The sequence below is a fragment of the Lepisosteus oculatus genome, chromosome 7 (assembly GCF_040954835.1).
Source record: "Lepisosteus oculatus isolate fLepOcu1 chromosome 7, fLepOcu1.hap2, whole genome shotgun sequence".
Taxonomy (NCBI): domain Eukaryota; kingdom Metazoa; phylum Chordata; class Actinopteri; order Semionotiformes; family Lepisosteidae; genus Lepisosteus; species Lepisosteus oculatus.
Genome location: NC_090702.1, coordinates 26,893,953 through 26,921,890, shown reverse-complemented (window position 1 = coordinate 26,921,890; position 27,938 = coordinate 26,893,953). Strand labels below are relative to the sequence as shown.

Here is a 27,938-nt window from a genome sequence, read left to right as displayed (position 1 = left end):
TGGTATCAACACACTAGTTTTGCACACTTATTTTTTTTCTTTTATATTTGTATAATTACGGTAGAAAGCTCAGATACGCCCACTCTCACTCTTCCTCGGTATCTCATTGCTGATTGAGTCATTTTCAACTCGTGACCATATGATGTCAGTGAAAGAAACTAAAGGGGACTTAGCTTTTTGAGGGGGTAAGGAAATAAAATTGTTTCTATTTATTATTCAGGCATAAATGTATGATCTTAAAACAACGTATAATAAGCGTGCATATCAAGAATACATTTTGTAAAGCTAAATAAATTACGTTGAACAACGTGCCTTGAAATAAACGTTTTGCTGCGATCTAGTGCGTTTTGTTTCACTTGAGTTTCCAAAACAGGAACAGTACCATATCGCTAATTATTATTGGTCGCCAATTGCAATGTTAAGCTTTGTGGCTTTACCTAACGGGGTTATAAATATGTTATGACCGTTAGGCCTGAAACATTTCACACAATACGCCGGTAAATTTCAATAATGATGTGAAACAGAAATAATCAACGTTTCTTCCGCTCAGGCGTCTCTTGGTAAATACTGCATTAGCTACTTCTGTCTGTAGAGCGGTAAATCGTTCATGTGTGCTACGCGATCATACACTTAGTTCTGTTTTTCAGTAAGCTACTATAATAGATAGTGGTGTTTCCATCGGAAATAATGTGCGCCACATTTTCTTAACTGGCATCCTACTGGCCTTGTCTGATCTCCTCAGTTTGCATATTCGTTGTATTTGTGGGAGATTTCCTACTCCAGCGGCGCTGCGTGTCCGCAACGCCGTCACGCTCCCAACCAAAGGCACATGTGTTACAGTCGAATTCTGTTTCCTCTTACGGTACCGTGTGCTCGTATTTGATACCTTTTCACGTTTTTAGCAAATTATTAATTTTCTTTTTTGAACCGGAGAGCACGAATAGATTCCAACGTAAATCATGTATACAGTCGAAAATAGTTATTTGAACGAAACGGGCGAAGAAAATTCAATAATGAATTAGATGTGGTTTTCATTTTACCCAGTTGGACACGTTCGCTATGATGTTTCTGAATTTATAACCAGGTTGTTAACTGTAGTAAATCCTGTAGTGTAGTGGTTTCAAGGTCTTTGGCTCTGTGAGGGGTTATGTACAGTACAGCAACACAATTACAAGAATTCTACTTCTTGAGTCAAGGGTGGGTAACCTTGTCTTACTCGGTGAAATTCTGGAGACGTTTTTTAGATATTTTCTAAGAATTTCGAAACTCTTGATTACTCAGTTTTACCCATTGAGCTCAGGCTAAACTCTCTTAGACGAAATGTTCAGAAGTCTTGCTTATTGATTATTATCTATAATTGGTCTATTATCTACATTTCACATCTTTAGTTTCCTTTTCCCTATACGTTAAAGCCTTAGTCCATAGTCCAAACTGAATAGCCAAAGCACACCAGAGAACGGGTAATCATATATGTAAAAGTATACTACTCCTGGGATACGTTTTTAGGAAATAACAAAAAAAAAAGAATTAAGGTATAAATAGTGATGCTACTCTGCTAAACCTGAGACTTTATTGAATTGAAAGACACAAGATTAAAGAAGTAACAGTTTGAATACCGTTGCCCATATCCGGCTCATAAAATCCTCTAGTTTGTTTCTGAATAGTTCTGTACATAAGGAGGCCGACTGTATTTGCATGTCGCTATACATAGCTAAAGGCAGCTTCCTTGTGAAACTGAGACGTTTGCTGTTTCTTTCTAAAAAACGGTTAAGCGAATCACAATTTTAAACGAGCTAAAAAACTTCACGAGGCATTAACTTAATAACAATATATTAGTGATTTTCTTTGCTACTAGATGTGCAGTTGTTTTCCACGATGGGAAATTGAAGACTTATGCTACTCGGTGAATACATTGCAGCAGACCACAAGCGTGCCCTGTTCTGTACTGAACACTGTTTAACCACGAAGCAATGCAGGAGGCCTGAGGTGCACTCTGAAGCTGAAAGGATGTGCTTTGTTGTTGGCAGGTGCTGTTGAGAGTCTCTTTTGAAGAGCAGATATGCAGAGCACAGCAAACTATCTCTGGCTCATGTCAGACCTTCTTGGGCAAGGAGCAACCGCAAACGTCTACCGTGGGAGACACAAGGTCAGTGGGGTCCCCGATGCCTTATTGACTTACAACATCAGGGATGCATTAATTATAATAAATAAGTGTTACAGCTAGATGGGGGTGATCAACATTCAACATCTAAGTGGTATCAACATTTGCTGTAGTGGGTTGTAGTGGGTCTGAGACATGTTGAACAAGGAATCTGTCTGGTTCACATTGGTAATTAAACCCCCAGCCCCCACACCCAATTTCTGCCTGGAATATATATGCCCTTAACATCTTGAATTATCATGGAGAGTATAGACAGTACAGGTCTGGATCAGGGCTTGAATTCAAGGTTAGCACTTAGGCATCAACTCTGAATCATCAGATTTTTAACATCTTAGTGGGTACACACACTGGAAGGAAATTTAAAAATGGAAAAACAAACACATTTCAAGAGCTTGCATATATATTTCCAAAGAAATATATTCAATTCAAACTGTGTTTTGCTATGTTTGTTTATTTAGTTAATGGAAGAATTACTGACAGAATTATTAATGTACGCTTTTATACTGGCAATCTTATTCTGGAAAAAAATCTGGAAGAACTATAGACTTGAAGTAGGATTGGTACAGTATTAGCCAGTTGGTGTTACCTGTGATTTCTGATGTGAATGCTTTGACACTGCCTGGCTTTAAGGGGAAGTAAAACGTCAGTTTCCCCTCAGTTCAGCTCAGATTACCCATTCATGGCTCCAAAGTTGAATCCACATGTACATCCTCATCCACTCATTTGAGGAGCACTAATGTGAAAGAAAAGAAATGTTTAACGCGTGCCAGAACAAATCAAATGTGGGTGGCAGCCTATCCGTCCATATTAATAAAAGCCCTCTCATCGTTTACTGTGTTTTGTCTTGAACAGAAAACTGGGGACCTCTATGCTGTCAAGGTTTTCAACAACCTGAGTTTCCTGCGGCCCCTGGATGTGCAGATGAGGGAGTTCGAGGTGCTGAAGAAGCTCAATCACAAGAACATTGTGAAGCTCTTTGCTGTGGAAGAGGAGGTAGGTGTTCTGCCTAAATGGAAGCAAATGTGTTTTCTGCTTGGTTTTGGAAAAATTAGTAAGACGCTTGGGCCTGCAATGTGAATATGGTGCAGTTTTGTTAGGAGGTTTGTGATTTAGAGTGGTGCAGTGGTTAGCATTGCAGCACTGGGGCCCTGGGCTCGATTCTTGAACTGGAGTGCTCTCTCTCTGCATGGAGGTTGTATGTTCCCCTTCGGGTGCCTCCCCCAGTCTAAAAACATACAGGTAGGTTAAAGATGTTCAAGTAGGGAGCTGTGTCAACATGCGTTGGTAGCAAAGGAACAGGTAAAGGCTAATTCCAAGCCGAAGAGAGAAGACATACAACGTTTCATCTGTGGATCCTTCCTGAAGAAGGCTCCACAGCCAAAACGTTGTGTCTCTTCTTTTCTGTTCAACATGGAGTAAACCTTTACCTGTCCCTTTACAGCTAGGTTAATTGGCTTCTGCGAAAATTGGCCCTGGTGTGAGTATGTGTGTTTGTGTCCGTGTACCCTGCCTTTTGCCTGTTGCTTGCCGGGATAGGCTCGGGTTCCCCCACAACCCTGTATTGGAAGAAACAGGTAGACAGTGGATGGAAAGGTTTGTAATCTAAGATGACCTTGACTGAGAATTAATCAAGAAATCGCAGTACTTACGTTCAGCTCTCAGCTGTTGGCGAAGAGACAAAATGATAGAAATAATCCATAATGAATTGCATTAATATAGTACTTTCCATCCCAAAGGATTCCAAGGTTCTTTACATAGGGGAGACAAACCACTTCGTCAGCCTGTGAAGCGCACCAAGCTGGGTTATAAGTGGCAGCCATTTCCACTATACATCAGATCAGGTGGAGAAGTGAGAAGAGGTGTCACCAGTTTTATAAAGGGGGAAATTTAGAAAGGTTAGATTGTGTAAACCCAGTTTAACATTTCAAATAAAGAATGGCACTTTGTACAGCACAGTTTCCCCTGTTAACATACTGGGGCATTGGTTAAGAAGTTTTTAGCCAAAGAGAACAGCACCAACCACTAGTCCACCAACAGCATTTACTGCAGCAACATAACTGTCTGTAAAGGTCTCTTTTTACAGTACTGCCCGGGTCCAGTCTTGGATAGATTCTGCGATCTGACCTGGCTACAATGTGGTAAAGTTGGTGTTATAAGCAGTGATGACCTCAAAGCTCCTGGCTCTATGTGCTTATAAGAGTAGCGTCTAATCTACTAAAGAAAAAAATGAACTAAAATATAAAATATTTTAAAACGGAAAGCAATTGTATATGCGATGAATCCTTGAACTTAGGAAGTTATTTTTGTTGGGATGGCACAGTTTATTTTCTGTCCCTCCCCCTTCTTTGGGTGCAGCTATCAACTAGCCCCTTCAAAGATGCATTTAAATCTATTATATTTGAGAAATAGATCACCTAGACATAATAGGTATTTTTTTTTGTCGTTCAGGAGCTGGGGAGTGCAAATAATATATCTATTTGTTGTCATGAGCTTTAATGTACAGTGCAAACTTTGATTTGATTGCTTCCCACAGGTATACTATACAGAAAAATATTTTTTGATACCCCAGGTTTTTTTTATGGCAGTTGCTGTATTGTGCTTGCATTGTTCTGAACAGCCAAAGTAAGGCTTCAAATGTTAATCCTGAAAAAATGTAATAATTTACACCTTATGTGCAACACAAAAATTGGACTGGATATCCTAAATATTTTTCTGTCATCCATCCATTTTCTAATTGCTTCTTCTGATTCTGGGCTGCAGGGGAATCAGAGCCTAAACCAGCAAGTAACAGGTGCAAGGCAGGGTATACCCAGGATGGTGTTAATATAATATTAATAATAAAGTTGTATTTATAAGCTCTTTTTCACCACTTTGTCACTCTATTTATATAAGTATTTGTTCTCTGGGTATTGTATTATGATGTTTATCACAAATTGTAACTATGTCAATATTATGGCGACTTTTTGAATCATCTCCAGAAACAGATAACAATTTCCTCAGCCCTTGTTATGTTTCTATAAGAAATGTGGTTTTGTATTGACATGTAATCAACCCATTCTGATGTATATCTCCAACGCTCTTTGGTTTCAAAACTGCCCCCCCCCACCTCATTTATTTGCTTCTGATGTTTTTTGCTTGTGACTCCATGGCAGTGAGAGCCTCCAGCACTCTCCCTTCTCACTGACTCCAGAAAATCGCATGACGCCTTTTAGCCACTTTGATCTCTAATACAAACAATACATAGAAATGTACATTAAAAAAAACCGTTACATAGAAATTTAAAAATGTGAATTTCGTTTTTGAGTATTTTTTTCATGTTTCAACTTGGATTTACAGAATTTGTAAAAAAAGAATTCTTGAAGATTGCAGTTCTTACATTATGTATTGCAAGGGTGGCAATATATATTTTATGAATTTTTTCCTAAAATAGTTTAGGCTGTCATTACAAAAATACAGACTCCACAAAAAATAATTGCCAATTCTAGTTTAAAAACACAAAAGTGAGAAAAATGGTCTTGAAGTTTTCTCCTGTAGAGGTGTAAAATTCTAAGGTGTAACAGAACCAGAAAAGAACCTTATTTGTTTGCTTTTATTCCCCGACAGCGGGTAGCATTCATTGAAACATTCTATTCAAAAAAGAAACAATACAGTGCTGTCTGTTTTGCTCCTTTGTATGCCATACAGAATTGCAGTATTTGTATTAATGTGTATTTTTTAAAAAAAGCATTTTGTTTCTCTTTTAGACGAACACTAGGCACAAGGTGCTAGTGATGGAGTACTGTCCCTGTGGAAGTCTCTACACGGTCCTAGAGGAATCCTCTAATGCCTACGGGCTTCCAGAGGATGAGTTTCTCATCGTACTGCAGGATGTGGGTGAGACAGTTTTTCTGTTTTCAGAGGAGGATTGTTCTTGAGACCTGGACATCTAAGCTTTTCTCTCCTTTGGGTTTTCAGTTGAATAATAGTACTTCAGATGAATAACTTCCTGTTGAGGAAGGATGTTTCAGTGATAATTGAGGAAGAAATCGCATATCGGAATCACGTTGAGTGTTTCTCTCAGGATATTGATACTAAATCTTTTAAGATACTGCATATTCCTCCAAGCAATATGGAATATCAGGAAAGTTCCTGAATGTATCACCATTTTGGCTTTTCAGTATATCTTACTGAAATACTGGGTATCCAATAGTTACAAAATGTTCAGAAGACTCAAAGGCGTCAATAAATCGGGGTACTTTCATTAAAGCTACTCTTGTCTTAGGAACTCACTGGAATTTACTGATGATTTTGTGGCGTTAATGGATAAAAATGCTGACTTGTTTTGGAAATGTAATCTACCTTCATACAGTGTCCTCTCAATCCCCACTGCTCAAGACTGTAGAGATGTAGATCGTAATCTACATATTACAATATTACGATCCCCTGAGTTCAGGAATAATTCTTGGTGCTCTTCACTGAACGTTTTCTAAGGCTGTAATATCTTCTTGTGGTACGATGACTAAAACTGAACTAATATTCTATCTCGATACTCTATTTGAGGTCTTGGTGGTGAGTTGAAAACCATGAGCAGTTTCTCTTGATTGAAATTTCATACATTTTCCCACATAATCAAGCATGGTTTCCTCATTCTTTCTCTCCTTGTATAGTCTTGTTAAGGGCATAGGCGAATGCACATTCACACACAGATTCCTTTTCTTGCATAGTATCCTACAGCTCAGGACCACCTGTACAGTATGAACAATTTATCTCTCTACTTTCTTTGTGAAGCACTTACCAATGTTGAATTTCATTTGCCAAGTCTTTTTGTAATTGCCTTGCCACTTCTTTTTGCCACAGCCCCAATATCCGTGTGATCTGCAAATGTAAGAAGATAAACTATTCCACAATCTATGTACAGTAGTTGATATAGATCAGAAAGAGCAGCGGACCCACTACAAAAAAACCTCGCGGTACACCAGATGTAGTGTTTCCTGTCTGTTAGTCAGATCTCAATATATACCCATGCCTTAAAAAAAATGTAAGGTTATTCATGAATGATTTTAGTCTGAGAATTAAATTTTTATGAGAAGTAAATTTTTATTCATTATCAGAAGCCTTTTGTAATGTATCATGTCATATGCTTTAGTGTTATCAACTGTCCTTGTTTGTTGTTCAAATTAAACACAGTCTTACATTCACAATTCATGTTCACCATCTCTTCAGGAGGTTGTAGCAATTTAAGCTGTTAAGCTGAAGTTGCCTGTGTAGATCCTCAGTTTTTATATGCTAAAATTACGTAATAGTGATGGAGCTCCTTTCTCCCTCTTTCACACCCTTCTGCGTCTCAGTTCAATCCCTTTCATTAAAGACCCCTGCCCCCTCACCTCCCTTAGACACTGCCACTGACAGGCGCTCCTACCCTGTCCTGTCCCTAGTTTCCTGTGCTTTGCTGTCTGTCCTTCCGGTGTCTCTCTGTCTGGGGCTATATATTTCCGGGTCACTCATTCCCCTTCGCTCAGCATTGACGTTCGGATGTCCTGAGACCTGCCTAGCACCAGGTCGCCGCATAGGTCTTGCACTGCTGAGCCCAGGCTAACTCCCTGCTCCACCGCTTTGCATAGGGTCTTTTTCCGCTCTCCTGCCATTCCACGGTTTGTCCCTTCCAACATCCGTGACAGCCGAGCTCCTTCCTTGTGTTTCCTTTTCCCTTAATACCTCTCTTCACTCACTCGTTAGAATGGCCGAGCGGTTTGAGTTGCTGCCTTTTGATTGTAGTTTCCCCTAGAGATGTAGGTTCGAAACAGGCTCCACTCTGTTGAACGCTTCTGGGGCGGAGCGGTGGCTCTGTGGCTAAGGATCTGTGCCTGTGACTGGAAGGTTGCTGGTTCAAATCCCACGGCCGGCAGAGGAATCCTACTCCGTTGGGCCCCTGAGCAAGGCCCTTAACCCCAACTGCTCCAGGGGTGCTGTACAATGGCTGACCTTGCGCTCTGACCCCAAGCTTCTCTCCCTATCTGTGTGTCTGTGTCTCATGGAGAGCAAGCTGGGGTATGTGATAAAAGACAAATTCCTAATGCAAGAAATTGTATAGGGCTAATAAAGCAACATTATCACATTATTATTATTGTTTTCCTTCTGTTAGGTGTGCCTACATTACACGATTAAAGCCATCACACTAGCATTTCACCACCATTAATTATATACTGTTTTTTCAAAGACCTGATTCCTAGTGCCACCTACTGGGTTAAGAAGAAATCACTAACCATATTATTTCAACCTTTTTTTACCTTCAATTGGCCTGTTGTGAATCCCAGTTCCCTTGTTTAAATATTCCTCAAAACTAGTTTATGCTTCCTCAATACTAAACAATGCTACTCTTCTGGTTCAACCATTTCTGCTTGTGCAGGTCCTGTTTGTTCCAGAAGGATCCTAACTACCCCATCCTTGCTGTGCCAGTATATTAGCCCTATGTTTAATGCCCATATTTCCCCTTAAAGCCTTAGGCTTACATGTGACACTGGTGGAATCTCTGACAAGACCACTCTAGATATCCTACTCCTACGTTTACAAGCTAAATCCTGGTATTTATCTGCATATTTATGCAGAATTAGCAACCTAACTTTACCATGAAGTAGTTCAAGTAGGTAGCTCCATCAGCATGGGCAGGCTGCAAAGGAACAAGTAAAGGTTTATTCCATGCTGAAAAGAGAAGAAAAGAAACACAATGTTTCGGCTGTGGATCCTTCTTGCACCCTTACCATGGTCATTTGTTCCTATTTCTCTAACAGATTCTGCCAATATTAAAATTATTTAGGATTTGGGGATTAAGTTCAGAATTGCTTAAGGTTTTTTAAGGCAGGAAGTGTTCACAAAACTGTTCATTGCACTTTGTTTTAATGGCTGATAGGTTTGCTGTGTGTCTGTTTTAGTTGCTGGAATGAATCACCTCAGGGAGTATGGCATAGTTCACCGTGATATCAAGCCAGGAAACATCATGCGTATGATTGGAGAAGATGGCCGCTCTGTGTACAAGCTGACTGATTTTGGAGCAGCTCGAGAACTTGAAGACGATGAGCAGTTTGTTTCCCTTTATGGGACAGAGGAGTATTTGGTAAGTTCAAGCTGGGAATTCATTTTTATCCTATAATTTTGCACCCAGTATGTAATCTTGAAATTGGTTTCAGTATCTCCCATCTTTTAAATTTACCGTTTGTGGCCAAATTTATGGTGGCCTGTAGGGATGGATTCTGCAGAGCAGACTTGGCTGCGGCCTGCCTTCTTCCCATCCCTGAATGAGTGTTACGGCAACTCCTGGTTTTGCATTGTGGTTTCTCTAGCAAGCTCTTTAAGTTGCATAAAAAGTTCTTTGTGACGTGTAATGGCACGTTTGTGCTGTGTCCGACAGCATCCCGACATGTATGAGCGGGCCGTCCTCAGGAAGGACCACCAAAAGAAGTATGGGGCCACCGTTGACCTCTGGAGCATTGGCGTGACATTCTACCACGCAGCCACTGGCAGTCTTCCATTCAGACCCTTCGAAGGACCACGCAGGAACAAAGAAGTCATGTAAGACCAGCAGCTCACATCCATTTACTCTGTAGCGATTTAAATTATTGTGGGTGACAAAGGTGGCACAGTTATTGGAAATTCTGCTTACGTGATTCTGTTTAGCATTCAAGCAATTAAATTTGGAGCAGGTTTATTTTTTCTTTTATTGGAGGATAAACCTTAATAGCAGATAAGATTTGCATTCTCTCCTTTCAAATTCCTTCATGACGATTAGATAATGTAATGGATGTACAAAACACTCCGAAGTCTTTGGCACAGACTGGTCTGTTTGGAAAAAATGATACTAATGATGCATAAAATAAAAGTAATTCTGAATTCTGAGGGTGGAATCAAATTGATTTCTATGTTTGTCAAGTTGAGTCATTTTTTTGCTTTATATGCAGCAAATAATACCGAGTACGTGAAAAAACCTGATTTTCTTCTCCATAGGTACAAAATCATCACAGAGAAGCCACCTGGGGCGATATCTGGAGTGCAGAAGTTTGAAAATGGAAAAATTGAGTGGAGTTCAGAGATGCCAGTTTCGTGCAGTCTTTCCAAGTAAGTGTTTCTGTTAGAGAAAATGTGGTAGATGCACTTAATTTTTTAAGCATATTACAGATCTTGAAGGCTCTGTTGTCAGAAGGGTTCAGTCTGAAGATAAGTCTTCAAAAATTGAACAGTTTTTTCTCTTCTCTGGTTCACTGTGAGGATTTTCCCTTTTGTCATCCATGTGTTCTGGTATCTAGTAGTAACATAAATAACTTTGAATAAGAAATACATTTAAGCTGTTTGATTTCTATTGATATTAAGTATTTAATACTTCATCACACAAAATAAGACTTACAGTATATCAGGCTATCCATCATGTATTGCCAAATAAAAAGGTTACAGGTAAAAGTGGTATGATCTTGAATTGCAGGAGCCCACTCAAAGGTTATGTTGTACACGACCTTGGGCCTTAAAGATTTAAAGTCAACTGTTTGATGCAGTCATCTAGTGGACACTGAGATAGGCGGGGCTCAAGACATACACATTTAAAGACAGCGGTGCGATTAAAACAGCATTCATTATATTAAAGGAAGAAATATTGAAAAATAAAATGATAAACTAAAATTACACCTAGCTCACTTTGAGTTTTCAGGTCTCTGAATGTCCCTGTCTAATATTGGGGGTGGCCAGTCTTTCCCCGATATTGATTCTTCTAAAAAATAACAGCATTCTTTCTAGTTCTAAAAAAAAAAGAAAAAAGCTTCTTTTCTCCTTGCTATAAAACTGCTGTCAGTTTCCAAGGTTCACATCTTTTCTAATGAAAGACTTTTCTTTCAGCCTTTTCTTTTACTGTCAACACTCAGCCTGTCATTCTCCTTGCTTTATTTAGTCTTATACTGTATTTGCGTCATGTGTCTGATTTAAAGAATAAAATAGTGAAGCTCTGGGCTTTATGGATGTTTGCATTTAGTAAAAGCCTGTTCTGCAGTTAGTCAGTTAATTCAAACTTAAATTGGAAAACATGTTTTTAGTCAATAAATTACATAATTTATTTTACCATATTTACTATCATTGCATTTTTCAGGGGTTTGCAGAGTCTGTTGACACCAGTGCTTGCCAATATCCTGGAAGCTGACCAGGAGAAGTGCTGGGGTTTTGATCAGTTTTTTGCAGAAACCAGCGATATCTTGCACAGAACGGTGGTGTATGTCTTCAGCTTTCAGCAGGCAACACTCCACCACATCTACATACACCAGTACAACACGTGAGTTTCATTGGTCACGATTATCCTTATGTCTCCCAGTAGATAACCTCAAGGTTATGCCGTGGATGCCCTGCTCGCCACACTTGTATCCCATTGAACATTTTTGGGATGAGCTGTGAACCTGTGAAATAGCATCTGCAACCTAGTACAGTGCATGTGTTGCAGATATACAGCTTGTATTTGTTCCAGGAGGAGCCACATGCTACTAGCCCATGATTTTTACAGTGGACACCTTGTCCATCACAAATGTTAATTTGTTCAATTGGATTTCAGTTACCAGTTTGTGGGTTTTTTTCAAATCATGAATTAATGTTGCCTATAATCGACAGGAAGGTTTTTCAAGTTGCTTTTCATGTAATAACTTGAGTTGTGAATTATTTGCAATAATATATAGAATTTATTTTTAAAGGGTTGAGGTCATGTCCTTTATTCATTAATTGTCTTAGACATTATATGGAGATATTATAGATTTCAATGTATCAATCAGTGGTTCTTAAATAGTTTAGCCATTGTGGAATTAGTCTCACTGTATAGCTTGTAGGTCCCATTGTATTGCTTTCTAAGGTAATCTAACTTGTGTAGTGGAAGTATAGATCTTCTCTGAAATTTAGTTGAGTCAGTAATCGTGATGTGGCTTTTTTTAGGGCTACTCTGTTCCAAGAGCTACTATTTCGGAGAACCAATATTGCTCCGCCCAATCAAGAGCTGATGTATGAGGGTCGCCGACTGGTGCTGGACCCGAACAGACAGGCACAGGCCTTCCCTCGCACCTCCAAAGACAACCCCATCATTCTAGTGAGCCGGGATCTGGTTAGCATGATTGGGCTGCTGTTTGAAGAACGTAAGTTTCTGAGTAATTTCCTACTCAGCAAAATACAGCCATATCCAACACATTGTTTTATTAAAGTCCATGAGTAGCCTTATTACAAATAGCAGTAATACTTGGAAGCATAAACACTGGAATCTCAGATCGTAGAATTCTAAGGCAGACTTTTACCGGTTGTAAAATCAACAGTGGATCCTCTACAAAGCCCTTCCCAGAGAAATCCCAACTGAAGGCAGCCAATTGAGCTTCCTGGACACTGTTGGACATTACCATACAAGATTGTGCTTTTCCCACCATGTAATAGAATACAGGCGACTCTCATATGTGTTCATTCTAATTTAATCTTATGCCGGCCAGAGGAGGATAGGTTCCCCCTTCGAACCTGGGTTCCTCTCAAGGTTTCTTCCTACTTTAGTCTAAGGGAGTTTTTCCTTGCCACTTGTCGCCTTAGGCCTGCTCACTGGAAATTCAGGCCTGGAAATCTGTAAAGCTGCTTTGTGACAATGTCCATTGTAAAAAGCGCTATACAAATAAAACTGAATTGAATTGAGTAGACTAGGACAGAGTGTGTAAGAATAGGCACATGCTTACATGCAGGTAAGAAGATGTGAATTGTAAAGATAGCCTTAGGTTCTGAAGTCTTTCTGCAATATAAATCTTGGAGTCTCTATAAAAAATATGCAAATGGAAACACCAATGAAATCATGGCCATGATATGTGAAATGGGGAACTGTGGGTTTTGAGAGATCTTTGGTCCTCGCTGCTTTGATGTGTTCTCCAAAAAGGTCTTCTTCCTCTTGAGTCTCTTCCTGTTACACCAATGTAAATGGCAGGGCACTTTCTATATGAGACACCATCAATGAGATCGCTTACTGCACGTGCTCTTTAAATGATTTTGAAATGGCCAGAGGAGCCATGTAGGTGCGTGCTACAGGACATATATGAAGGTGTTTTATCGACTTCTGCTAACAGTCGACACTGGCTTGGATGGTGGCTGTTGAGAAGATGGCTACATAGATTAGGTGGTCGGTGTTATGAAATGACTGTTTGGTCTTTTCAAGTTAAGGAGTCTTCCTGTAAAATGAATGTTTTCTTTGATGACCCCAAGGGAGTTGGGGTATAAGGGAGGAGCGGTTCTGGAATGCCTTGTTGGGTTGATGTTTCAAGGATTTTGAGGGGTTGGCTGAAGATCCTGTCAATGCAGCAGCTTCCCAAGTCATTGAAAAACAGTGCATTATAAAGTATTGGTTTTGGAAGTCCATCTCAATAATGCAGAACCAGAAATTGTAAAAAGGAAGAACATTTTGTGTTTGGGATAGAACAGGCTGTGAAGAAAATAACCCTGTGAATGGTTATATCATGTGAATCAGTGTGTTTGGAATATAGAGCGATTTTCAGTCCTATGTAGAGAGGTCTTTGTCCAGAATTGTAGGAGTGATTAACCTTGAATGTAGGAGATGTTTGGAAGTAGGCAAAGTAATGTAGAAATTTGCTGTACCTGGATGTTCTAAAATTTAGTAAAACAAACCAAATCTTTGCAAATGGGCAATTACAACTATAGCATTGTTTGAATTGTTGCCAACAATTAAATGCCTATAAATCGCTGTTCTTTTTCACTTTAAAGCAACAAAAAGCATTTTTAAGAACACTGTGCAGGAAACGCGGCACGGATCATACAGAACATATAATTGATGCTATTTGATCTAACATTTCTGTATTAAAGTATCAAAGGAAAAACATCACTAGATATAAAGAAAAAACACAGTACCATGATTAGTTAATTTTTTAGCAGGCAACAATTCAAAATGTTAATGATCATTTAATTGATTAATACCTGAGTATCATCATTTTCTTTTTGATTTTATTTCAGCTTTCTTTTTGGAATGCTGTGTCTCTTGAAAGAAGGGGGTTTGTTTTTCTCACATGAATTTTTTCCATGTTTTTTTTGTGGTCTGAAGCAGGAAATATGGCTTCTGCTAGACACTTTGCTGAATTTCATTGCCATTAAGCTATAATCATGAATTCATAATTATGTATAATTATGTATAAATGATGTATAATATAAAGGGATAGAAATCTGAAATCTTCTTTTTTTTATCAGCTACTGCACCAAAGATACAGCCCCGCTATGACTTGGATTTGGATGCTAGCTATGCAAAGGTACTGATCATGATTTTTTTCCATGTTAATTTTTTATTTCTATTACCTAGTACAGGTAGTCTGAATGTAATAAAACTGTAACTGTTTAATTTGGGGTAGAATTTTAAGTTACTTTTTTTATGTGCTTATAATTAAAATCTGACTATTTTCAAGACAGTGGAAAACAATTGTGAATTCAGACATTTGCCATTTGTGTGCCATATTTGTCCTAGGTCTATTTGTCCTATTTGTATTTGTATTTTCGCACTAAAAGACATTTCTGTGAGATACAGACCAAAATTCTTTAAAACCTGTTTATTTCATTTTCATTAAATATTCTTCAACATGATTTAATAAGCAGAAATTAATGTAGTGATTGATCTTTCAGGATTGGGTAGGCAACTCATCCTTGGCTGTTAGTTAAGAATCTTTATTTTGTTAGAAGAGGGAAAGATTGTAGCTTGTACAACCCCTAATACAGTATGTGTAATGTGTGCTGCAAAAGGACGAAAAATAAAATGAAAAAAATGAAAGAAAACAGACGTAAGCTAGATGCACTCATTTTGTGACACTCTGTAACATAATGTCCAATATGCAGATACAGAATAAAGCTGATACCTTTTTTCCTTTGGAACTTTTTGCCTTGAAGGGCAAAATTTGATTACGCAGAAACAGAGGGGGTTTCCGAGCAGCATTTTCTACATGGTGCTGACGTTCACTATCAGTCTCATGTTATTCAGCAGGTGCAATTTTTGTGTAAAAGGGCAAACTTTACACACATACTATATTTCAGTATAAAAACTGAGTGTTGTGTGCTGGCCCAGTCCATTTTTTATATTTTGAACACAGTGTGGATTGTCAGATTTACTTGATGAATAGCATTTGAAGCAGGTTGTTCACTGGCACTTATTTATTCAGTAATTATTTCTTGATCCCTTGCAATAACAGCATTAAAGCTCTGTTAAGTAATATCAGCAGCTTGGTATCCTTCTCTGGTTTCAAAAGTTTTTAATTGAATATCATACGTTTGGTAGGTAAAGTGCAATATTCACATTTTGGGGGGGCATTTTTTTTTTCTAACAGTTGTATTTTATGACCTGGGGAGAAAAAAACTTGCACCAGTTTTACTGAAGCTGGAATTTTTCTTTAATACCAAGTTCCAATCTACTGTACTTTATATAAAAGAGAAAATGAGTATACCCCTTTCCATTTTAAATTCCTGGAAGAGTTCTTGACATTGGTACCATTTACAGGCCATTTATGTTTTAATAATAGATATCAATAGAGTTGTGTAGTCATCTCAATAAAAAATATGTTTATTGCAAAAGACTGGAGCTTTGCAAACAAGGCTAACGGGGACATTCATTTCTGACACCTGCTTTTTCTTGCAGACTTTTGCAGGGGATATTGGTCACCTGTGGAAAATATCCAAATCCCTTCTGATGTATCAAGAGCTGGTGCGAAAAGGAGTCAGAGGCCTTATGTAAATATTGGCAGTGATGTTTGCTTTTATGTTCCAAACACTCATTCTTTTTATTCCAGTTTTTTCACAACTGTTTTGTTAAATGACGGTGTTCTCCTCCATTGCAAAAGTATAAAGACCTTTCCTCCATATATTTTAAACTTCATATTTGATTCAAAACCCTTTTGCTCAAACTGAAAACTTCAAAATGTAAGAAATAATACAGTAAATGTCAACAAAAAACGAGAGAGAAAAGAACTGGCAGAAACTACTGCCACAGGTCTTTTTGAGTAATCCTCCACAGACTTTTTACACTGTCTGGGTGTAAATGTCACTCATTCTTCTTGGCAGATTTGCTGAAGTTCTATCAAATTGCTTTGGGTTCACTTATGGACAGCAGATTTCAATAGAGTCAGGGCTTTGAGCCATTCAAGAACACTCACTTTTTTCTTTTTAAACTGCTCCAATGTAGTTTTGGCCTTGTGCTTGGGATCATTGTCCTGCTGAAAGGTGCATTTTTGCCCCAGTTTTAAGTCTGAAGGTTTTCCTCTAGTGTTTGTACTATGCTCTTTTCATTTTTCCTTCTATCAATCAAGGACAAAGAGCAATTTGTCCTTACTGACAAGAAGCATCCGCATAACAATGATGGTGCCACCAACCATGCTTAACTTTAAGGATGGTATTGACTGGGAGATGTACTGTTTTAGCTCTGCATCAGACATAAGGCTTGGGATTTAGATCAAAATATTCCAGTTTGGTTTCATTTAACCAAGACACCTTTTGTCACATTTTTGTGGGAACGCTTAGGGTCTTGCAATCTCCATTTGTGATACAGTATGAGATGGGTTTTCCCCTCTGCCATACAGCTCAGCATTGTGAAGTGAGCTCTGTAGCTCATTCATACAGTAGTTGTTGTTGGCTTCACAGTGGCATCTCTTGGCAGTTTTCTCCTCACTTGTCTGCATAGTTTGGAGGGGTGCCCTGATCTAGGCAGGGTCTGGTATAACAATACACCTTCGATTTCTTGATGATTGAGTAGACTGCCCTTACCGGGATATTCAGAGACTTACATATTGTTTTGCACTCTTCTCCTGACTTGTGCTTTTCAATAACCCAATTTGAAAGCTCCATAATCTTCATGATTGAGTCTGCATGAAATGCACTACTTAACCAAGGACCATTGCAGAGAAAATTACTATTATTGCACTCTGACCAGGGCAACTCAACTGATTTTTGCCTCGTCAGTAAAATAAAGGTAATTGTGTTAATCAGATTAATTTAGGTTTGAGTATTTTTTTTTTAGTCACAACTTTCTCATGTTTCTTTTACTGTATATTATCAATTTACTTATTTCTTTTTGTTTTTTTCTTTGAATGTGTGGAGTACATTGTGTACATTACAAATACTTTTCCAGTACTTCAAAGTGTCATGACTGCAAACTTTTAAAGCAACAAAACATTAAAATTGTACAGTACTCTGAATGTTAGATGTTAGAAGACCATCCAGTTTTGTCACTACTTTTGTGTCTGTACTTTAGGATGGTACCATAATACAACAGCATTACCACCTTGTACCAATTCTTGATAGATTTGGAAGCGACACAAGGCTTTGTCTGGTCAGTACTAGGATGGGAGAACTCTAAAGAAACCAGGCTACTGTTGTGAGCAGTAGTTGTGCACCAGTTATTGTCACATTTTTCCTTGGCCCAAAATTTATAAACCAATTCATTAGTTTAGGGACAAGGGTTTGTGGAAGTTTCTGTGTTTTAAGCATCGGATGTTGAACTAAGGTCCTGACTGCTTGGTCATTAAAGATCAATGCCACTGTTTGGAAACTGACTTTGTCCTTGTGCAATTTGAGATATCAGATTTCCCCAAAATTCATTTGGTAAGGTATTTTTATATTCCCTCTTTGAGAGTAAAGTGTTTAGGATCCTTTGGGATGGAAAGTGCTATGCAAATAAAAGCAGTTATTATTTTGATATTGATAGGAATTCATATGTAATACAGGTCCTCAGAAGTTTTTTTTGTGCAAATCATCTTTTTCATTTTGCAGAGAACTGATGAAAGAAGATTACAACGAGACTGTACATAAGAAAACTGAGGTCATTCATATATGCAGCTACTGCAATCAGACATTAGAAAGAACGGAGCAGCTGTAAGTACATTATTAGGGCTGCTAGTTCAACTAACTTTAAGAGGAAGCACTGCTTCTTTGGTGCACTTTCTGTTAGGACCCCTTGGATACCACACCATAAATAGAGTGATGCAATTATTGCTCTACAAGTCTCCTCTTCAAAGAAAGAAAAAAACAAAACAGTCTCTCTACTGAGGGACCATGTGTTTGTATGTTTTTATGGTATTGTTTTGCATCTTTATATAGAACCATTGCACATTCAGCAAAAAAACAGCATATGTAATTCTGTGCTTTATTGAATAAGGTTAATTAAGTGATAGTTTTGTGCTTCTCTATTTGTAGTGAGTTGGTCAGGTTACGTCAAGGTATTATCTGTAAGCGTGTCTAGTTTCTATTCGGAATTATAATTTCTGGTTAGGATTTTTGTGACGTTCCTAAAAAATATAAGCAACATTACAAATGAAGATTACAAGCAAGAAAGAAATTTAGTCTATCTAGCTTGTTTGGTTGCTAGTCGCTCATTGATCCAAGGATCTATTCCAGCCCTTTCTTGAAGGAAGCAGTGGTATCACTTTCAGCAACGTAACTGAGCAGCTTGCTCTAGATACTGTACCTGCAGCCCTTTCTGTCAGATCAGTCTGGTGAAGGTTTACAAAACCATTTCTAAACTACAGGAGTGTGAATACATGTGGCTCTCATTTTCTAGAATTCAGTTAATTATAATTAATATACCTTTGTACTGTGCAATGCTAATATGATCACAAGACAACATTAGATCTTTTTAAGTGAGACGCATAATTCAGTCCATACATCACTCTGTTTTTTATGTTGTTTTGTTTTCTTATTTCATCAGGGTTATGAATAAATCCAGTGGGCACTGCAGTGTTTCTGAACACCATTAATATTTTGAAAGATATTAACAAAGCAGATAATAGTTCAAATGCTCGTTCATTGTGTTTTAATGCCTCACCATATACAGTACAATCTGACAATTCATTCTGATATGTACGCTTTTATTTAAGGTATTTCTTAAATAAAAGGTCTTTAAGCTGGGTCTTCATTCTTTTTTGTCAACAGGTGTGAGGCCCTGATCCAAACAAATATGTTATCATCAGAAATGAGTGAAATTTCAGAGATTAGAACAAAAATCATACGGGTTAGTATGTCGGTCTGAAAGCTCTGTTCGCTGTTTATCATGTAATTGAAATACTGAGCCCAAAAGAAATGACAGTGAAAATGGACGTTTGGCACTCTAGTTGCAAATCTTTGATGGTCCTGTGTTTGGTTTACCAATTTTTCCATATGAAATAGTGGTGTGAACCTTCACAAACAGCAGAAGGTTTCAGCCATCCAAGGTATTTACTTGTAAATTGATTCAGAGTCAGGAAATAACCTTTATTTTATATGGCACTTTCCATTGCACATTTAAAAGAACTGTGTAATAAAGCATATTAAAGATAAGCACACACAAATTAAAACAGTACACAGAATGAAAAGCCGGTGTATAAAAGTGAGCTTTTAGCTAGATTTGATATGGGGTGGGAGTCATGGACCACGGAACAGAGAGCACAGCCCCTGTGTTTGGAGCCTCATATGGCCAACTGAAAGACAGCCAGAATCCAAAGATTGCAAATGATGTGTAAAAGAGAATAGGAGGTTGAATGTTTTCAGAGGTAGTAAGAAGTTTATTTTTATGTTGTTTTATTGCATCTTGGTAAATTGCATGGAGAATTTGATTGAACTTGTCCAGTATTTTATAATATAACGTTTAGGCATATGGATTTTTTTTATGTAATCAGCAAACATATACGAAAGTGTTGTTAGACAGCAACTTCATGAAATGGCATTTTAAACAGTCATTCCTTCTGTAATGACGCTGAACTGAAAATATCTCATGTACTGCTTTAAATATGTGGATTGCTGATTAAAATTGGACAGAATTTAAACATTTGGGAAAGTCAGTTAATTTAAAGTAGTCTAAATTTCATCAACACACCCACTTCTCTCACCTGTACAACATTCATAGAATAAAGTGGTATGCTGGAATAAAACTGAGTGTAACACATTTTCTGTTTCTCTGCAGCTGTCTAGCTCTTTGGCATCAATGGACAACACTCTGCAAGAAATTAAGAACAAGTTCTTGCCTGGAGGTTTACTGACAGACACCTGGTCAGAGCAAGTTGGAACCCATCCTGAGGACAGAAAGTAAGATAGGCTTTATGAATAGTATTCCAACCTCAAAACACACAAAAACATTCAGCAACACTTAATTTAAATGTTGCTGCATAATGATTGCATAATGCCCTCATAACTGCTACTAAAGATGTTATGATCTTCATAGACTTTATAGAGCTGTAAACAAATTACATAATGTGTGCTTTAGATTTGTTTTAGCTTCATTTCTAGAGCTTGGTATGATCCAAGCTGAAACCTTTGCTAAAACGTATATCATGACTTATTTTGCACACGCATGTTCCCATAAAGCATTATGAATGTTATCTTGTGTTGTAGATATGAAGGCATTATACAGCAACATTCAAAGAAAGCGTTACCAAAAATTCTGATTACAACAATAAAATAAAAAAAACATTTGAAAGCATTTTATCAATTTGTAACAGAATTATTTACTTTTACCCACACATTTTCAGTCTGCCTCTTGCATCTGCAAGAAGTCATGACTTCTTGAATCTGCAAATAACAGGAGTGGCATGTTTTATATTTATCTTATTTATTGTCTACATTCACTTTTACTGTTTTTGATAAAAATGTTTGTAGAACCTTTTGTGAAATGGCATTTAAGGCACCTTTTCGGTCTGACACGTTTTGATTTTTATCAATCTAAGAGCAAGCACTATTAAATGCTCTTTCTGAATTGAAATTAGCGTTTGCTTTTTTAGTTTTAGATTCATTTGTGAAGTCCCAACGGTGTCTGTTATGTTGTTAATAATCAAGTAACTTGCCATGTTTTCTCTGGGCATAGTGTTGAGAAAATTGAAGTGCTCCTGAATTATATCACTGCAATCTACCAGCAGTTTAAAAAGGACAAAGCTGAACGACGTAAGTGGGATGTATATTTAATCAGCCAACAATATATCAAGGACAGAACTTAAACAGAACAATTTAGACATCTATTAATGTTTTATGTATTGGCTGAAAAAAAATATCCATACACATTTGACTTAATCCTTGAACTCTGTTTTGAATGCTAATGAGGGCAATACAATCATTTTTTCCAGGGTTGTGAAAGTGTGTAAGGAAAGCTTAAGATTCTGCTTCTTTTTCCAGCAAATCTCAATTCCAGGATGTTCAATTTCTTTGTATAAGAACAGTGACAAATGAGAAGAGGCCATTTTTCAGTAGATATCCAAACCGACAGTACCTCATATAGCTATTTCTTGAAAGACAGTGTGGTATTATTGTCAACAACAACCCTTTGTGTGAAGAAGTGCCTCCTATTCTTGGTTTTATGCAATTCCACGTAGGACGTGTATCCTGGTTCAAATATTTCCCTATTGATCTACTGTATGTGCTTAGAATGACTAAATAATGAGGATAGTTATGTTGTGCTTACGGTATTGTCTGATGAACACAATGTGTGGTTTCATTTGGTACAGCTGAAGATCTAACAGTATCCTAAATAGTTTTCTGTTTGTTTTCCAGGCCTGCCTTACAATGAAGAACAGATACATAAATTTGACAAGTACGTTCCTCTAGTTTCACTCTGAATGTTAACACTTTCATGATTTAACAGAGAATCACTTAGGTAACTACAGCTCTGCTTCTGCTTTTTAGGCAGAAGCTTGTTTTACATGCAACAAAGGCAACCACCTTATTTAGCGAAGACTGTGCCATGAAGTATCGCATTTTTCTGTCCAAGGCTGAGGAATGGATGAGGTAAGTTCTCTGTAACATTTTCATATTTAATATTGCCAGAGAATTCGTAGCAATTTGTGACATCCCATTTTAAAACAAAAATCCTATACTGTGGATCCTAGACTGTGTTTGGTTTTGTGGAAAGGTTCCTACATCCTGTTATATCTCCATCTTATGCAAAGTCCTGACTCAAGTGTACCCATTTAAATACAAATGTGTTAATCTGAATCTGGGAACTGATTAAAGATATTAGAGTTCTCTGTGAAATCGCTTGTGTGACTGGCAGGGGCTTGAGGTTTAAGGCATATGCCGGACACAAGTAAGAAATGAAGGTAGCCTGCCCTGTGCATGAGGAAAGAGGTATTACATTTTTTGTGTATATTTGCATATTCCTTTTTATAGGAATGCACAATCCTGCTTCATGTAAGGTCTGTGCCTTCTGCTTATGAACAATTGAAAACTGTTTCACAAGAAATAAGGAAACATGTGCAGTGTCACTTTAAAAGTCAGGTGTTCAGCTTGAATATGAACAACAATGTTCAAGTTCAGGGGTGCACTGAGTAATGTTTTAACAAGCTGTAAATGGTTAATCAGTTTTTAATTTGATGCTTTGTTGCAGGAAAGTTCATCAAGTCAGGAAGCAGCTCCTTAATCTGACTAACCAGTTCATTAACATTGAGCAGGAGGTGTCTGTTTTCCTGGAGCGGGTTTACCAGGTAAGTTAAATGGAGATGGAAAGATCTATTTAAAACAGTGTCCAAATCTAAAGACACGTGTGTTTTCTCTTTCAAGAGAGAGTGTTTTTCTGTCTTCTTGTGAAGTTGCAGCATGGCTAGGTAAATATTCTCAAAGACCTTGAATGTGAAGAGGATGGTCAACTCCAGTCTCTTCCACACTCTCTGGAGGTTTTCTTATTGCCTTTGTAATGAGTACGCAATTAATGTCAAGCTTAAGGATATCATTATAAATGAACAGTAAGGAGCTTATTTTTCTACAAAATGTGTTATTTATGTCTCAAAATATCATTCTTTTTAAATAGCATGTTGAAAAACAACCTTGCCAAAGCACTTCACCAAACTAGTTAATCTTAGATTGGGATTTCGGGGTTTAGGAAACATTGAAATGTGAAGAATCCAGTAACCATAGAGTATTTTGCTTGTATGTGTTTTTCAGACCACATACAGTAGGTTTCTTACATTTATACCATGCTGGGATGCTAAGATATGCATGCCCAAGGGCATCACAAACCCTCTAGACTTTACATTCATTGATGGTAAGTTTCAGTAAAATGCATAGACCTAACAACCGCCTACCTGACAATGGTCAGCACCCACTGTATTTGGTAACTGTGAAGAAAATACTGATAGTTTATTCAATTATAGTTAAGAAAATACTTTGCTTACCAGCAAAATTATTGCTTCTGTGAATATTGTTTTTGCTTGTACAGCTACAGGACGTTTTGCCTCAGAAGATCCTGCCAGTGACTTCTAGTGGAATAAAGCCTCAGGTCTATCTCAGTCAGAACACCTTGGTGGAGATGACACTGGGGTAAGTATCACTATTGGGTGCAAGTAGCACGTAAGATTTAAAATACTAGTCCACCCACCTATTGTGTCTTTAGCATCTTAAATGGATATGATTATTACTTGCTTTGGATTATGTTGTCACATTTATAAATGCAAATTTGAGTTATATTCGTCCTAGTAAAATGTAAGTCTGGAATGTCTACCATTAGTCAATGTGGTAAGTGAACAATATGCAAGATTGGTTATGTAGGATGTAATCTGTAAGAAATAAAAATTGTTACCATTGTAGTTGCTTAATATAATCACTATGCATTTATTCCATAAATGAGGTTCCTAATGTAGTGTAGATGTGATAATGCATAATGTATTTATATTCCCCCATTTACATTAATAGACTAGAAAACTCTCATCAAAGCTTATGATGATGTCCCAGAAGAAATATCTTACTTTATAAGAGTTCCCAAATTAAAAAAACTTTCCTTCTTTGCCATTCTTTGTCATTGATAAAAATATTTTATGTATTCTGTGTATCTGCTCAATTAATGAGAAACATATATCATGTACCACCTACAGATTTAGTTTTTTTCTCAAAATCTGAAATTAATCTATTATTGAAACCTGTATCTTTAATGTGACCCTAATGTGGATCTCCATTTTTTTAAATCAACTTCACTTTGCCCCTATTATTCATGCCATCACAGGAACGGTGAGAACTGTGCACAATTTGCTCTGGAATGTGCACTGTCAGGACCCCCTCCACAATGATAATCCCACAGTGCCCTCAGAAGTCATTACTAACTAGAAAAAATAGAACAGGCCTCGCTGCCAACACGATTGCAGGCGCACAGCAAGTCATAGAGTTCACTCAGAGTCATAGTGTTACCTTCTATCTGGCAAATTGTGCCCAATCACAGGCTTGCATGTTGACTCTAACGAACAGAATTGGGGGGCTGCAACTGGGCTCAAAAAAGCCAATATTGTATACTAATGCCTGGGGTCAGAGCGCAGGGTCTGCCATTGTACGGTGCCCCTGGAGCAGTTGGGGTTAAGGGCCTTGCTCAGGGGCCCAACGGAGTAGGATTCCTCTGCCGGCTGCGGGATTTGAACCGGCAGCCTTCCAGCCACAGGCGCAGATCCTTAGCCACAGAGCCACCGCTCCGCCCCGGTAACTGACAAGCATTTTTTTCCCTTTTATTTTTTGTTTTGTATTTATCCCTCATTTGCAGACAAACTTACTTTTAGTCCATTTTGAGTCCAAATTGAAAGTTGTGAGACTAAAATGTGACTATATCCCTTAGCCATTTTAGTGAACTCGACTAAGACTATTTTAAAAAAATGATAACTAAATTAACACTGTTTATTTCCCTGCTTAGAGGTATGACTCAACACACTCCCTTAATGCTGGTAATTAGCACTGTTGTTGTACTAACTGTATGTTGAAAGGATGACTCTTTGTATTTGCAGAATGAAGAAACTCAAAGAAGAAATGGAAGGGGTTGTAAAAGAACTGGCAGAAAATAATCATTTTCTTGAGAGGTAACAATCTGATTTCACACTTTTTTCATGTGCTGTATAGTACATACTGTTAAAATAAGAACTTGTAACTGAAGGTTACAAACCTGTTGTCATGCTTTGCCCCATGAATAACTAGTTGAAAGACTGCATTTTAATTTAAATTTGTAACTATCTTATTAATATTTATTCCTAGATTTGGTACTTTGACAATGGATGGTGGACTGAGAAATGTCGACCGGATATAACTTTGGACAGGTCGATTGTACTGCAAAGAAATGTCATACAAGACTTCTTGGTTCCTGTTATGAAGACATCTCCAATTTATATATTCCAAAATGTATATAGTACTGTAAATATATATAGAAAAGAACTTTAAAATACATTTATACTTTATCTTCTTTCCATTGTCTCATTGGTCTTTGCTTCCCACAGTACAAGGTTGTTGTTCAGTTTTATTCATTCAGTTAAATGGTTAAAATGTTTCAAGGCCCTCAGAAAGGTAAATTAGCTCCAACCTCAGTTATAATGTTCATTAAAAACTGTTACTCACGGAAACCTTTAAATATGTTCTGTTTTATTCATTTTTTTACAATTGATTTTAATTTTCTTGTTCTGGTTGTCATAGTATATTTCAGTTATGTTACTAGAGTCAGTGTCATTCTTTATACCTTGTTTGTCATTAACATTACTTACAAATGCACAAGTTCTACGATAATAGAAATCCTTTCTGACACATGCATGTGTGTATTCAGCATAAAATGTGATACGTTTATTGCGTGATGAAGGTATCTGATGGATCAGAAATGGTGATCTCTTTTGATATTAAAGTGTTTTGGAATGTGTTGTGACACTTATTCACTGGTCATGTTCTAAGACGATGAGAAAGGTTAGAAATGAGAGGAGGCCATTTGGCTGGCCTTGCCCATTTGACAGCTAAGAAGCTAATTGTTCCAAGGATCTCATCCTGTTGGTTTTTTAAGAAGCCAAGGTAATGACTTCAAAAACATGGCTGGGTTGCCGTTCCTTAGTTCCATGAATAAGTGCCTCCCATTATTGACATTCTTGGCGTCACTGCGTTGACTTCATCAATGCCTTTGAGGATTTTTTCATTTAAATTTCATTTTCTTCTCTAGGCCCTCTTGGAGATATAGGCAATGTAGTCTGGTATTAAATTTATTCCAGAAAAAGGACATTTAAGAGAAAACCAGTATGTTTAAAAAAGAAGATTTGTGACACTGATTGCTTTTATTTTGAAAACCTTAAGTTCTACAGTACCTTTTCTATATGAGGAGATGTTACTCTTTAGCTGACACCAAGCCTTGATGACTATTATACGGTCATTAATGGTTACTGTAGAGAATGTTTGTCTTTTTCGTTCAGTGTATTCTGTCACCATTTCTCAAGCTCACATAGAAGCAGAATCTTAAAGTTCTGTTATAACATGCACATGTTCTTAAAGTATTGACCACTTTTCATTGAGTTCTGTTCTGACCACCCAAACTCACATAATTTGTGTTTAATTGGACAAAAGCTTTTGAAAAAAACTGAGAACTGAACAGTACTGTGGTCCTTGATTGCCATACTCCCCAAAGTATTTCTACAAAGCTTTCTACAAAAAAGGCAAGTGTGAAATTCCAGGAGTGACACTTCTCCTAAAACATAACTCTTCAATAACTGAACATCTTAGTAACTTATACAGTATACTTACAAAGTAATTCAAAAGGTTTTAGTAATAACAAACCCCCTCTGGGTGTAAATAGATTAGACAGGATTACAGTTGCATTCAAAATCACTGTTATTTTACTTTTTCTGAATGTGTTGACCAGTTTGCAATGTTTGTATGTTTTTTCCTCAATAAAGTCTTAAAGACATATTGTAGATAAATCTTCTGGATTTAAACTAGGAGCTCCTACTGGACTGCAGCTTAAAGACATTTTACTTTTTCTCTTAAGTCATTTTGTCAAAATTTGGTTCTGTCTCACTATATAGTTTTTAGAGTCTCATATGATAAGTTTTGAATATAATATTTCATATACTTTGGGCCTGGTTACTCCAAATGAGTCCTAGTGCCTGAAATATGGTGTAAATAAAAAAACATTGGTTAGACGTGAACAAAGTCCATTAACAGGTACTGTACATGGTGAAGAAGGACCAATGCACAATCTTTTGTCTTAACTTCTTGAGATTGGTGTCACAGCACTATATTACAAACAGAGAAGACTTAGTCAGATGTGAAGTCCTTTAATTTGGAATATCACTCGAATGGCATTCCAGCTGTCATCTGATAGCTTTTAGTAGCTGACATATCAGGAGCAGTAGTACACCAGCTGTGATATTAAAAAGAAATGAGTGTGGGTAGCTGGTCAGGCACAGTTTGTGTGCAGTTTCTTTTTTTCAGGACATCCAAAGATTTAACTTCCTCTTAAAAAACGATTTATATCATTTTGATGGGATGAATCAAATTTGAGTGGAAAGTGCTTACATTTGTTTTGTCAACCATTAATCTTATGGGATTTTTATGCTAGTTATATTTACAGTTCTTTCACCTGTATTTAGGAGATTTAGTTTGGGTTTGATGTACCTCAGAAGGATAAGTAAAGTGATTACTGTGAACTCTGTAGTTCAAGACTACTGTGTGTATTGAAATCCATACGATCCTTTTTGTTGGGTTGTGATCAGAAGTGTTTTTGAGCCAAAGCACAGTATGGGTTCCCTTCAATATGTTCAGTTAACTTAACTATAGTTAACTTCACCTTTTCCACAGTTTTGCTAAACTGTAGGACCAATCACAAGTGTTTTATGGTTAGTATGTGCTCTCAATCATATCAGAAGATATCTGATATTATATGGTTTGATACTTGAATGCGCCATCCTTAAAAAATAATGTAATTAAACTTGATCTTTATTTGAACATGTATGTATGATCAATTTTTGATCTATTGTGGAATGTGCAATAGGTGATGACAAATGATGTATATTGAATTGTCTACATGAAAGATATTAAACAGTTAATTGTA

At 37.4% G+C, this 27,938-nt stretch overlaps 1 protein-coding gene across 1 annotated transcript; it reads left to right on the top strand.

Annotated features, from left to right (window-relative positions):
- Positions 1-116: 116 nt before the first annotated feature.
- tbk1 (TANK-binding kinase 1) lies at positions 117-27,938 on the top strand. The gene is made up of 21 exons (XM_006633632.3): positions 117-185; positions 2,028-2,146; positions 3,014-3,154; positions 5,905-6,034; positions 9,070-9,251; positions 9,546-9,706; positions 10,139-10,249; positions 11,265-11,444; positions 12,089-12,285; positions 14,372-14,430; positions 15,801-15,892; positions 17,927-18,028; positions 19,085-19,163; positions 20,091-20,212; positions 20,988-21,064; positions 21,668-21,707; positions 21,800-21,901; positions 22,500-22,596; positions 23,328-23,428; positions 24,871-24,942; positions 25,115-27,938. The coding sequence occupies exons 2-21, from the start codon at positions 2,060-2,062 to the stop codon at positions 25,164-25,166; spliced, it is 2,184 nt and encodes a 727-aa protein (XP_006633695.1). The 5' UTR covers positions 117-185; positions 2,028-2,059; the 3' UTR covers positions 25,167-27,938.

What these genes read in the sequence shown, in the direction of transcription:
- tbk1 (XM_006633632.3), top strand. Translation starts at nt 2,060, where the DNA reads ATGCAGAGCACAGCAAACTATCTCTGGCTCATGTCAGACCTTCTTGGG. An exon ending in TGGATGCTAGCTATGCAAAG is followed by an intron (nt 14,431 to 15,800) that starts GTACTGATCATG and finishes TTTTTCTTGCAG; the next exon opens with ACTTTTGCAGGGGATATTGG. An exon ending in TCCTGGAGCGGGTTTACCAG is followed by an intron (nt 22,597 to 23,327) that starts GTAAGTTAAATG and finishes TTGCTTGTACAG; the next exon opens with CTACAGGACGTTTTGCCTCA.